A 13609-nucleotide genomic window follows, 5' to 3' on the forward strand; every position below is an offset into this window, starting at 1 on the left:
ATTTTAAAATATATTAAATATATATAATAAATTTTTTTAAATTATTTTTATATTATATATTATTTTGTATACTAGATAATATATAATTGTATAATTGATAATATATAATATTCTATTATGTATTCTATTATATATTATACTAACATATAATATACTATAGTATATAGATAGTATAATATATATTATATAATGATAATATATAATACTATAATTACTATATACTACCATATGTATTATGGTATAATATATTACAGTATATTATATATTATAGTATTATATATTATCATTTTATAATATATATTATGTAGTTTTATATATATATATATATATATAGGCATGCTCCATCGTGTATTCTGTGTAGTACACAGTATCTAACAGTCTTCGTAAATAACCATCTCCCATTGCTAACAGCAGAAAGTAAAATACTCCAGAAAAAATAACTAGAAGCAAATATTATAGTTGCTAAAGTGTATACTAGTTTCCAAGCATTAAATATGTATGCCATGACCACTTTTGAATGGGCTTATCATGTTTTTAACCTAGTGATAAGATCAGAAAGTATTTTCTTAGCTTATATTTATATTTTCCACTTAACAGACTTTATAAAATTGTTTCTATTAGATATGTGCTTATTTTGACTTTGGGCATTAATTTAACAACCTACAACTTTTAAAGCAGAAGGGACAATTTGGTTTCCATCTAGACTGACCATATCATCAACATGAAGTCAACTTTCTCGCTTGCACTATAACATACCACATCATCCGTCCAAAAGAGCTCTGTACAGTCTTTCTTTTATTTGGGTTTGTTTGTTTGTTTATTTTTGAGACAGGGTCTCACTCTATCACCCAGGCTGGAGTACAGTGGCAGAATCTCAGCTTACTGCAACCTCCATCTCCTGGCTCAAGTGATCCTCCCACCTCAGCCTCCCAAGCAGCTGGGACCACAGGCATGCACCACCATGCCATACTAATTTTTTGTGTTTTTGGTAGAGACGGAGTTTCACCGTGTTGCTCAGGCTGGCCTCGAGCTCCGGAGCTCAAGCAATCCACCCGCTGTGGCCTCCCAATGTTCTGGGATCACAGGCACGAGCCACCACATCCAGCCCTCTTCTCGCTCTGTCGCCAGGCTGGAGTGCAGCGGCGCGATCTTGGCTCACTGCAACCTCCACCTCCCAGGTTCAAGTGATTCTCCTGCCTAAACCTCCTGAGTAGCTGGGACTACAGGCACGCGCCACACCAAGCCCAACTAATTTTTTTTTTTTTTTTTTTTGTATTTTAGTAGAGACAGGGTTTCACCATGGTGGCCAGGATGGTCTTGATCTCCTGACCTGATGATCTCCCCACCTCAGCCTCCCCAAGTCTGTAAGGCCTCCCATTACACCTGTAAAGGATTACAGGTGTGAGCCACCACGCCTGGCCATCTTTCTTTTAAATAGGGATTTGAGATTCTATGTTTTAAGTTTAGAGGAAATTTGGGGTTAAAACTATTTTAGGAACCAAATTAAGAATGTGGATGTTGGGACGATGCCACATTGGTTGTTGCAAACTGGGACAATGTAACACTTTAATAATCATTTTAAAGATCAACAGACCCAACATTGGCAAGCTTAAAATCCAACTGTACTAACACATGACTCCTGAAGGTGTACTGGCAATTTTTACAATGCCACTCAGCAAAATGTTATCAAGAGCTGGAAAGGGGCTTACATCTAGTAATTCCCTATGAATGAACTTGCCCTGAAGAAAGTCACAAAAAGCATGGAAGAATGAGATAGAGGGATGATCAACCAAGTTTAACTTACAATCGCACAGTACTGGAAGTAGCAATAAGATTATTATTTTCTATGTGATATTTGACTTAGTTGATACATCCACTTGACAGACTCTTACACAGCCACTAGAAAGTGTTAAATGTTGATTAATATAAGTAGAATATGACACTGTATCTATAAAGACACACTATCATTACAATTATAAATATTATATGTGGAAAAAAGGCTGGAGGTAAATATATTAAAATGTAACAAATGGGTATTAGAGGAATTGAATTAGGCATGTCTCCCTCTTCGTAGCATGCAAACTTTGTTAATATTCATAATTAACATTTTTTAAAGGGAGGGTTTCTGTCCTAAAGAACTCTGGAAGGAAAACTGTGGCTGGCCCAGCCCTGCGGACAGAGCATTGAGTATGTCAATGTTGAGACAGGGATGCTGGGGCTGCCCCTGCACTCTCCCACGTCACACAGTTCATCAAGAAGTCATAGACCAAGCTGTTACCAAGAACTGCATTTTCCTGCACTGCTGCAAGAACACACCAGGTGACCTCCCCATCTACTCCCTAACATCTAAGTCAAAATTGCAACACAGCTAGATCCCAGCCTTCCAGACTTAAAGACATTATGAAGAAGAAACATTTACTTCTTGGAAAAAATGCACGGCCAGGCACGGTGTCTCATGTCTGTAATCCAGGCACTTTGGGAGGCCAAGGCAGGCAGATCACCTGAAGTGAGTTTGAGACCAACTTGGCCAGCATGGTGAAACCCTGCCTCTACTAAAAATACAAAAATTATCCAGGCGTAGCAGTGGGCACCTGTAATCCCAGCTACTTGGGGGGCTGAGGCAGGAGAATCGCTTGAACCCAGGAGGCAGAGGTTGCAGTGAGCCAACAATCCAGCCTGGGTGACAAGAACGAAACTCCATCTCAAAAAAAAAAAAAAAAAAATTACCATCTTCCATTGACAGGTGGTTGTGAAGAGGAAAAAGCCAAAATGCCCAAACTGAAAGGTAAAGTAGAAATTCAGGTTAACGCTGACCTTGAGCCAGGCTTCCTGGCAAAGATCCCCTGTTGCCTTCTAACATTCTGCTCCAGCACACATAACTTCATACTCCACCCCACAAGGTAGAGGCTGAAGAGAACAAATCATCGTGAAGTACTTTCCTAATGCTCCTGCAGGTCCCACGATGTCTGAGACACAGGCAGGTCACTGCCTCGTCCATCACTGCAGGGCCTGCCAGCGCAAATCATGCCAATAACCTGCCGTTGGTGGATGCTGCAGGGACCCACAATGCTAGCCATGTTTAGTCCTCACCTGCAGGCAGACTGAATGCAATGCGGATGCCCTCCTCTTCTAAGACTTTATTTTACTGTCCTTCTTATGTTTTGACTTAGCATTTTTTCAAGTCCTATTTGGTCATAGAAGAAGCTAAATACATACTTACAGATTAAGAGAAAAACTTGCCTGTATCTTGAATGTATAACATTTTTCATTACTTGCTCATATTATATCTTTGAAGCTATACATACTACAAAAAAAGCCAAGCAAATAAATAAAAATACAGCTTCACAGAAATAAGACCTCGTGCCCAGTTCTGTAAGCACACTATTTGAATAAGGCAAGAGCAAGCTATCAGAAAAGTAAGGGCTGTGGCAGGAAGCTAGTAGAACATTAGGACAGAATGTTTTCACACTTTTCAAGTGAAAACTGAAGGCTTGTGCTTCCAGATGATCTCGTGAGTGTGTGAAGTGGGCTTGCCCCAGTCCATCCGGAGTCCCACACACCTTAGCAATGTCATACCACTCAGCAACAAATTACCAATCAACACAACCACACAAGCAACGTCAAATTCATTTTACTCTGTGAAAGAAACCAAACTCAAAGGGCTGCATCATGTGTGATTCCATTTTACATAACATTCTGGAGAAGGCAAAACTATAGGGACAAAGAACAGATCAGTGGTGGGCAAGGCCTGGGGAACGGTGGGAGGAAATTAGCTGCAAAGGGAAGGAGAGGCTCTATGCTCTGAACCCCGACTGTGACGCTGGTTTCATACGTGACTGTTCGCATCTGTCAGACACATAGCACTGAACGCTGAAACGAGTGAATTTTCTTGTATGGAAATTATATCTTAGTAAACCTGATTTTACAATTTTTAAAGAAAAAAACACGTATGGCTGTGCATGGTGGCTCACTCCTGTAATTCCAGCACTTTGGGAGGCCGAAGTGGGCAGATCACCTGAGGTCAGGAGTTCAAGACCAGCCTGGCCAACATGATGAAACCCCGTCTCTACTAAAAATACAAAACTTAGCCCGGCATGGTGGTGGGCGCCTATAATCCCAGCTACTTGGGAGGCTGAGGTAGGAGAATTGCTTTAACCCGGGAAGCAGAAGTTGCAGTGAATCAAGATCGCACCACTGCACTCCAGCCTAGGTGACAAAGTGCGACTCCATCTCAAAAGAAAAAGAAAAAACACATACAACAGAAAAAGTGTAACTCTGTTTCCTTGCACATTCCCAAATATTCTCAGGGCTGGCCATCCCATGTGTCCAATGCTGCCTGAACCCCCCACCCCCACACCCATCTCTACCAAAAGAAGGAATATTCTGAGTCTCAGTGAACCAAGACTGAAAGTCCAACAAGCTTCTATCCTTTAAGAAAACAAATAAATTTCCAAAAGAACACTACTTCCTGTAATTACTGACAGTGTCTGAAGGTCCTTTTCAAAATGACTGGCATTCTCTCCATTTTAAAGGTATAGTTGAGATGCAAATTCTGATTATCTACATAGACAATATCCATTTAACTTCTCGATTTCAGCCATTGTTCTGAGTTTGTGTAAGGAAACCCCATTTAAACTTCATAACTCTATAAACCATTCCCATGGCTCCCACCAGCTACTGTGATCTCCAGTTTTAAGTTCCAGAGATTAGATAAGGCCTCAATGTAGTGGCTAATGAGCTTTAATGTGCTTTAAAAGTCAAGGCTTGAGACCAGCTTTTCAGAGTAAACTTATTTTTCCAGAACAGTAGGTTTTCTTGCCAGGCAAGATTTGATTTCAAAATTGCACTAAGTTCTAGAAATTCAGGTTTCTTTCTTGCATGCTCCCGGATTTCAGCAGAGTATTAGGAAATGTCCTGACCCAGGCTCCCCACCCTCTAGGGCTGGGTAGAAAACAATCCACTGGGGAAAATCGCACTCCCATTACTGGGCTTCGCCCCCTGGGGCTGGGCAGATCCGACAGTGGGATTATTTTTAGTTGAAGCATTGTGGCAAGCAGTCTGTGTGCCTGTGTGTGTGTGTGTGCACGCGCGTCTCCTCAAGCTCTGCCTCCTGCTTGTGAACAATTCCCTAAAGTAATAATTTTCTTTTTATAAGAAAATCACAGCAACATATTTTATAAGAAACCTGTAGCAACATAGATGGCATTGGAGATCATTATATTAAGCGAAATAAGCCAGGCACAGAAAGGCGAAGATCCCATGTTCTCATTCACGTAGGGGAGCTAAAGCAGTGGGTCTCACGGAGGTAGAGAGTAGAATGGTGGACACCCGCAGCCGGCAGTTACCAGGAAGGGGAAGGAGGGAAGAAGAGAAGCTGGTTAATGAGTACAAAATACAGTTAGCTAGAAGGAATAAGTTCTAGCATTCAATAGTACAGTAGGGAAATTAGAGTTAATAATTTTATATATTTCAAAATAGAAGATTTATAATGTTCCCAACACAATAAAAGATAAACATGTGAGGTTCTGGATATCCTAATACACTGGGATCTGACCATGACACACTGAACACACAAATCAATCTCACACGAATCCCAAATATGTACAATTAAGATACAGCAATTAATTTTTTATTTATTTAGTTAGTTTTTTAAGACGGAGTCTCGCTCTGTCGCCCAGGCTGGAGTGCAGTGGTGCAATCTCAGCTCACTGCAAGCTCCGCCTCCTGGGTTCACGCCATCTAGACTGACCATATCATCAACATGAAGTCAACTTTCTCGCTTGCACTATAACATCATCACATCATCATTCTAAAAGAGCTCTGTACAGTCTTTCTTTTATTTGGGTTTGTTTGTTTGTTTTTGAGACAGGGTCTCGCTCTATCACCCAGGCTGGAGTACAGTGGTGGGATCTCAGCTTACTGCAACCTCCACCTCCTGGGCTCAAGCGATCCTCCCACCTCAGCCTCCCAAGCAGCTGGGACCACAGGCATGCACCACCATGCCATGCTAATTTTTTGTATTTTTGGTTGAGACGGGGTTTCACCATGTTGCTCAGGCTGGTCTCGAGCTCCTGAGCTCAAGCAATCCACCTGCTGTGGCCTCCCAATGTTCTGGGATCACAGGCATGAGCCACCACATCCAGCCCTCTTCTCGCTCTGTCACCAGGCCAGAGTACAGTGGCACGATCTTGGCTCGCTGCAACCTCCACCTCCCAGGTTCAAGTGATTCCCCTGCCTCAGCCTCCCGAGTAGCTGGGACTACAGGCGCCCGCCACCATACCCGGCTAATTTTTTGTATTTTTAGTAGAGACGGGGTTTCACCGTGTTAGCCAGGATGGTCTCCATCTCCTGACCTCATGATCCGCCCGCCTCAGCCTCCCAAAGTGCTGGGATTACAGGCGTGAGCCACCACACCTGGCCAAAATACAGCAATTAATTAAAAAAAAAAAAAAAAAGAAAAGAAAACTGTCTCCAAGTAGCCTAGATTGATTTTTCTACACTGAGAACCTTCCCTTGTATAAATCAGAAAAATGAGCTGCAAGAGCTGCTAAGAGGGTGCTGCTGGCAAAAAGTCTGTGGACCCCGAGATGAGGCAGCACCACAGGGTGGATGAGTGGTTGCCAGCGGGTGAGTGGTTGCAGCCTGGCAGAGGCTGCGGACTTTGGGAACCTCAGCTTTAATGGAATTCTTAGATGGAAGCTCCTTTCAGGTTTGCCATCAAATGGTGACTATCACAATTTTTTAAGTCTAAAAATTATATGTCTCACTTGAGGTCAGGAGTTCGAGACCAGCCTGGCCAACATGGTGAAACCCCATTTCTACTAAAAATACAAAAATCAGCTGGGCATAGTGGCAGATGCCTGTAATTCCAGCTACTTGGGAGGCTGAGGCACGATAATCGCTTGAACCCAGGAGGCAGAGGTTGCAGTGAGCCAAGATTGTGCCCCTGCACTCCAGCCTGGGCAATAGAGCAAGACTCTGTCTCAAAAAAACAAAATTATATGTCTTCTCTCTGATATAGTCCTGAGCAAATCGTACAGCAGGAAATGTTCTAAGTTTTAAATAAAAACCATGATGCAAAATTCTATTTACAGTATAATCTCAAATGTATTAGAGAGAAAATAAACAGGAGAAGTGGAAACATAAATACACAAAAATCTTAAGTATTTTTGGAATAATGAACCTAAACAGGATTGTTCTAAACTTTCTTTACAACACAGAGATGTTTAATTAGGTAAGATACATGTTTAACATTACATTGTGTTAGAAACACTAATGTACTTTAACAAACGTGTGGTAGCATTAGGTAGGTTTCACTCTGGGGGTTTCATTTACTTGTTTGTTTGGTAAACCTGAGACACTAATATGCACTAGGTTTTGTTGTTGTTGTTGTTTTTGAGACAAGGTCTCACTCTGTCACCCAGGCTGGAGTGCAGTGGCTGCATCTTGGCTCTCTGCAACCTTCACCTCCTGGGTTCAAGTGATTCTAGTGCCTCAGCCTCTCAAGTAGCTGGAATTACAGGCATACACCACCACACCTGGCTAATGTTTTGTATTTTTAGTAGAGATGGGGTTTCGCCATGTTGCCCAAGCTGATTTTGAACTACTGAGCTCAGGCAGTCTGCCCACATTGGCCTCCCAAAGTGCTGGGATTACAGGCGTGGACCACCACGCCCAGCCTATGCACTAGTTTTAAAATTCAGAGGATTAAATTTGCTCTACATCATATAAAGAAATGTGTAGGCTGGGCGCAATGGCTCATGCCTGTAATCCCAGGACTTTGGGAGGCGGAGGCAGGTGGATCACTTGAGGTCAGGAGTTAGAGAGCAGCCAGGCCAACATGGTGAAACTCCATCTCTATTAAAAAAATGTACACAAAAAATTAGCTGTGTGTGGTGGCACATGGCTGTAATCCCAGCTACTCAGGAGGCTGAGGCATGTGAATCCCTTGAGTCCAGGAGGTGGAGGTTGCAGGGAGCCGAGATCACACCACTGCACGCCAGCCTGGACGACAGAGCCAGACTCCATCTCAAAGAAAAAAAAAAAAGAAAGAAAGAAAAGAAAAGAAATGTGTAAACATGCCCAAGAAAATCAGTCAACTGGCAAAAATGAATGGCTGATTCTTTTTTCTTACTCATCTTTCCTTCTGATTCATTTCATTCTCCTACGAAATACCTTCCTTGCAGGATTCTAATCAGGACATAGATTGAAATCCAAACCCTTTAGTTCTTTATTTTTTTTATAATTATTTTTTCTTCAGGTCTCACAATATGTTTTGTTTGCTTGTTTGTTTGTTTGTTTTTTGAGATGGAGTCTTACTCCAGTTGCCCAGGCTGGAGTGCAGTGGCCCGATCTCGGCTCACTGCAACCTCCACCTCCCAGACTCAGGAAATCCTCCCACCTCAGCCTCCCAAGTAGTTGGGACCACAGGCACATGCCACCACACCCGGCTAAGTTTTTGTATTTTCAGTAGAGATGAGGTCTCACCATATTGGCCAGGCTGGTCTTGAACTCTTGAGCTCAAGCAATCTGCCTACCTCAGCCTCCCAAGAGTGCTGGGATTACAGGTGTGAGCCACCACACCCAGCCTTCATCTTTATTTCTTTAAAGAAACACTTAAATGGTGCTTCTCTTCATGTACTCCTCTAAGCACTGTGTATTACTCAGTTCACCTAAGTAATTCTTCAGGTTGGCATTCATAGCATGGCGACTTGGTTTCCACCTTGGACCAGCCTTTCCTACCTTTCCTGTAATGTGGCCTTACAAACATCCTCAAAGGGACTTCTCATCTCGTTCATCTCTTCCTCCCACACAATCCTCCCACCCCCACCCCCAAAATCCACTTGTCAAAAGTCAAGACAAGCTCTAATCCTACCTGCATTAAACCTTCCCGAAGCCTCCCAGTCAGAACTGTTCCTACCCACTCCTCTCTCTGGTACTGGAGGTACAACAATTTCTGAAGAATATAAACTCTCATAGGAATTAAACCTACTAGTTTACATCATCCTTCTCTAGTTTCCTCTCCTCATCCGGCTTGGCTCTGTGTTCTACATAATAGATGTGGCTCAACACGTCATGCCTTGTAAATACACTCATTTAATCTATAAAATAAAGAGAGACTGTAGGTAAAGAGCAGTTTTCACTAGTGCCAACCATGTACAGAATACCATATACTGCCCTGTGTCTTTCTTTATTACCAAAATTGTTATAAATGGCCACATTATAAAATAATTACCATTTCCTGAGCATTTTGTGTGTGCCAAGTATCATGTAAGCACTTTACATGCCTTCTAAATTCACATATTCCCCCCAAATTACTCTTTAACAGAAAAACTTTCCTATTACCCAAGTCTATTATAATGTTCTCATATTATGGAGGGTTCACCACTTTATAAAAAACAATATACTCTTTGAAGGAGACACATTAACCAGAACTAATTCAGTTAGGGTAGTTTTGGATGTTTATAGAAATCATATGATAAACTATCAAAAAAATGGGATGGGGAGACAAAGAAATTTAACATGGATAGATGAATTATTCCTAGGGAATGACTTTACAATTGTTACTGCTAGGAAATTTATAAATTAGCTACAGAAAGATTCTTTAAAATAAAAAAAAAAACACAGCAAGTTGCCATGCTATGGAATCACAAGTGTATTATTACAAAAGGAAAATGTACAAAACACCTAAATGTTTGAGAGTTAGTCTTTGAGGCTGGGGATAAAATTTGCAGTGCCAGCATTGTAGATGGGTTCAAAAAGCTCTGGATAGCAAACATCTCCAAGAGGCAAAGGTAACATGGTCTGGGAACTCTGTTCAGAGAGACTCAAAAAGTGATTGTAATGAAGACAAACATGCTGAAGTTGGAGATATCAGCCCAGAGTTTGAACAAAAGCATTCTGTGAAACATGAAAGTAGAAATATTATAATAATAGATCATTTATTCATATTTCAATCACATTATATAACTAAATACTTTCCTTAAAAACTAAACTCATGGCTGGCAGCAGTGTTTTATGCCTATAATCCAAGCTACTTGGGAGGCTGAGGCAGAAGAATCGCTTCAACCCAGAAGGCGGAGGTTGCAATGAGCCAAGATCACACCACTGAACTCCAGCCTGGGTGACAGAGCGAGACTCTATCTCAAAAAAAAAAACAAAAAACAAAAAACAAAAAAAAAACTAAACTCATGCAGGTTACAGTGGCTCACGCCTGTAATCCCAGCACTTTGAGAGGCCGAGGCCAGCGGATCACTTGAGGTCAGGAGTTTGAGACCAGCCTGGCTACCATGGTGAAACCCTGTCTCTACTAAAAATGCAAAAATTAGCTGGGTGTGGTGGTGCATGCTTGTAATCCCAGCCACTCCGCAGGCTGAGACAGGAGAATCGCTTGAATCCAGGAAGTGGAGGCTGCAATGAGCCGAGATCACACCACTGCACTCCAGCCTGGGCCAACAGAGTGACTCTGTCTCAAAAAAATAAAAAATAAAACTAAATTCATGTGAAAGAAGCTTCTCTGCCAAGATCAGGCCTGGAGAGCGTCTGTGCTCTTCAGAAGCAACTCCTCTTATAGCACCCGCAACTAAGGGTAGAAACAGGTGGCACTGGGAACTCATTAGGAAGGTCTCTTTAAAGACCCTTCAACTTCATACAAACTTCACCATATCAAGAGATAGAGGATAATACATTAGAAAGAGATAAGAAGTTGAAAAACAGTCCTCTCCTTGCGTTCTGTTGTGACACACATTTGTTTAATGAATTTTTAGCAAATTGAGAAATTTAACAATTTTAAGAAATTTTAGAGTCATAGAGACCTAAAACCTCTATCTTCTGTATTTGACCCGAATCTTAGAGCAGCATCTGACCAGAGAACACACACAGCCTTTTCCGTTTGCTTCCAAATTCTCAGCTAGAATATCAACAGAGTAACAACATGAAATGTGCAAATCTCAGAACACAAACTATCAAGGAAAGATACTGGGAATAATGACTCTTTTAGTTTTAGGTAAACTTGCATAAACCTTATAGCAGTAAGTGCAGCCTTTGAAAAGACAAGGGTAGGCCTCGGGATTCTTCAACAGGGCAGGGCCTGTGTGTGGGCACAGGAGCTCCAGGAGCGGGGTGCCTGGAAAGAGGGCCAAGCCACAGGGGCTGCTCCCAGCTCCACCTGCAGGGACCACTCACCTCTCCAGGCTCATCTCGCTGTGCAAACAACCCTCATGAGGATTTCTCTTTTTTAAAGTAAAGTTGTTGGAAAGGCTACATGCAAGTGAAAGATTTCCTTTTTGATGATGTAAGCTTTTGCTCAATTACATATGAGAACAATAATACAATCTCTCATTTGATAAGATGATAAAACAAAATAAAATAGTATTAGCAGTCCAGAAAACCTATTTTTGCTAAAACTGTTAATGCCTCTAAAATACAACATTGTCACCAGAATCCCTAGTGGCCTCGTGGATAAGGCATTGGTCTCCTGAAACAGGACATTGTCACACTAGTTTGATGAGAACCCAGTATAGAGGGTGTTTTGAGGACCACATTTCCCATCACATAAAACAAAATCCTGCCCTTGAAGATGCAAAATGCCCACACCTGCCACTGCTCTGTATCCTGCCCTGTCCCTCTGGAGAGGCTAGGAGACAATGTCCCAGGTCCCACAGATGCGGCGCCAGTGTCCTTCACTCACCTGAATGTGCATGGCGCCCTCTACTGCTTCTTGGATATTGGGACAACCACTGATGAGTGACAGCTGCTCTTCTACACTCAGGGAGCCTTTCAGAGAACCTGCCTGCTCCAGCAACTTCATCTCCTTTCTGGAAAGGCAGAGAGAAGGATCACTGTGAGTATTCAATACCACATTTAAAAACAAATAAAGCTCAACATCAGGAATCATCAGGGAAATGCAAAGCAGAACCACAGTGAGATACCAAACTAGCAATTGTTGGCAAGGATGTGGAGAAACTGGAATCATTGTGCACTGCTGATGAGACTGTAAAATGGTGCAACCGCTATGGAAAACAGATATGGCAGTTCCCAAAAACAGAATTACAGTATGATTCAGCAATTCCACTTCTGGATATAAACCCAAAATAACGGAAAGCAGGGTCTCCAAGAGGTTTTTGTACACCCATGTGCACAGCAGCATTATTCACAATAGCCAAGAGCTAGAAGCAACCTAAGCGTCCATCAATAGATGAGTAGACAAACAAAATGTGGCACATACACACAACAGAATATTATTCAGCAGTAAAGCGGAAGGAAATTCTGTCACATGCTACAAAATGGATGAACCTTGAGGATATTATGCTGAGTGACGTAAGCCAGTCACAAAAGGAAAAATACTGTGTGATTCCACCTAGAAGAGGTATCTAGAGCAGTCAAAATAATAGAGGCAGGCCAGGCTAGGTGGCTTGCTCCTGTAATCCCAGCACTTTGGGAGGCCAAGGTGGGTGGATCACTTGAGGTCAGGAGTCCGAGACCAGCCTGGCCAACATGGTGAAACCCCATCTCTACTAAAAATACGAAAAATTAGCTTGGCATGGTGCCGCACGCCTGTAATCCCAGCTACTCAGGAGGCTGAGGCAGGAGAATCGCTTGAACCCGGAAGGCAGAGGTTGCAGTGAGCTATGGTCGCGCCACTGCACTCCAGCCTGAGCGACAGAGTGAGGCTCTGTCTCAAAAAAATAATAACAGAGACAGAACTAGAATGTTAGTAGCTGCCAGGGGCTGGAGGTTGAGGAATGGGGAGTTAAGGTTTAATGGGTCCAGAGTTTCAATTTGAGAAGATGAAAACATTCTGGAGATGAATGACGGTGATGGTGGCACAACAATGTAAATATACTTAAAATATTAAGGTCAATTTTATTACATACACTTTACCACAATTTAAAATCTTAATTACTTTTTTTAAAATGAAACAATCCTCATGGCAGGGGGTGGGGTGGGGGGGCATGTTGGAAAACAGTGGTTCTTAATCCTCTTCCTGGGGTCAGTCCCCTGGGATGGAAGGATGGAAAGAAGGTACCTTATAGCAGAGTAGGCTTCGTGGCATGTGGTCTGTGCGGTCACTCAGGCCACCATGCTCAGAAGGGCCTGTGCTGGGTTTACTGCTCTGCTGTTAGCATCTTAAAATTCTTAATATATTTTTGCTTTTCGGGTTTTGTTTTGTTTTGTTTTTGATTTTTTGTTTTATTTTGTTTTTTGAGACAGGATCCTGCTCTGCTACCCAGGCTGGAGTGCAGTGGCACCATCATGACTTGCCATAGCCTCGACCTCCCAGGATCAAGTGATCTCCCACCTTAGCCTCCCAAGTAGCGGGGACTACACATGCGTGCCACCACGCCTGACCAATTTTTTTGTATTTTTTGGTAGAGATGCGGTTTCGCCATGTTGCCCAGGTTGATCTCTAACTCCTGGGCTCAAGTGATCCTCCTGCCTCGGCCTCCCAAAGTGCTGGGATTATAGGCGTGAGCCACAGCACCTGGCCCTACATTTTTTTAAAAGGAAGGAGAGAATCTTTGAGATGTTTTTTTCTCATATAAGTAATTTGGAAGATTCATAATATATCAGCTTAAAAAAAATCTACCTATCTTAAAATAGGGCCATA

General features: G+C 42.3%; 1 protein-coding gene across 9 annotated transcripts in view; it reads right to left on the bottom strand.

Moving 5' to 3' along the window:
- CRYL1 (crystallin lambda 1) overlaps positions 1-13609 on the bottom strand; it is a 124195-nt gene that overhangs the window by 76713 nt on the left and 33873 nt on the right. For all 9 annotated transcript variants that reach the window (XM_058437791.1, XM_032150700.2, XM_058437789.1 and 6 more), the window contains one exon: positions 11690-11816. In XM_058437791.1, the coding sequence (XP_058293774.1) occupies positions 11690-11816 (127 nt within the window). The remainder of the gene's footprint in view (positions 1-11689; positions 11817-13609) is intronic.

This window comes from Hylobates moloch, unplaced genomic scaffold (genome assembly GCF_009828535.3).
Source record: "Hylobates moloch isolate HMO894 unplaced genomic scaffold, HMol_V3 SCAFFOLD_4, whole genome shotgun sequence".
In the NCBI taxonomy this organism is placed as follows: Eukaryota; Metazoa; Chordata; class Mammalia; order Primates; family Hylobatidae; genus Hylobates; species Hylobates moloch.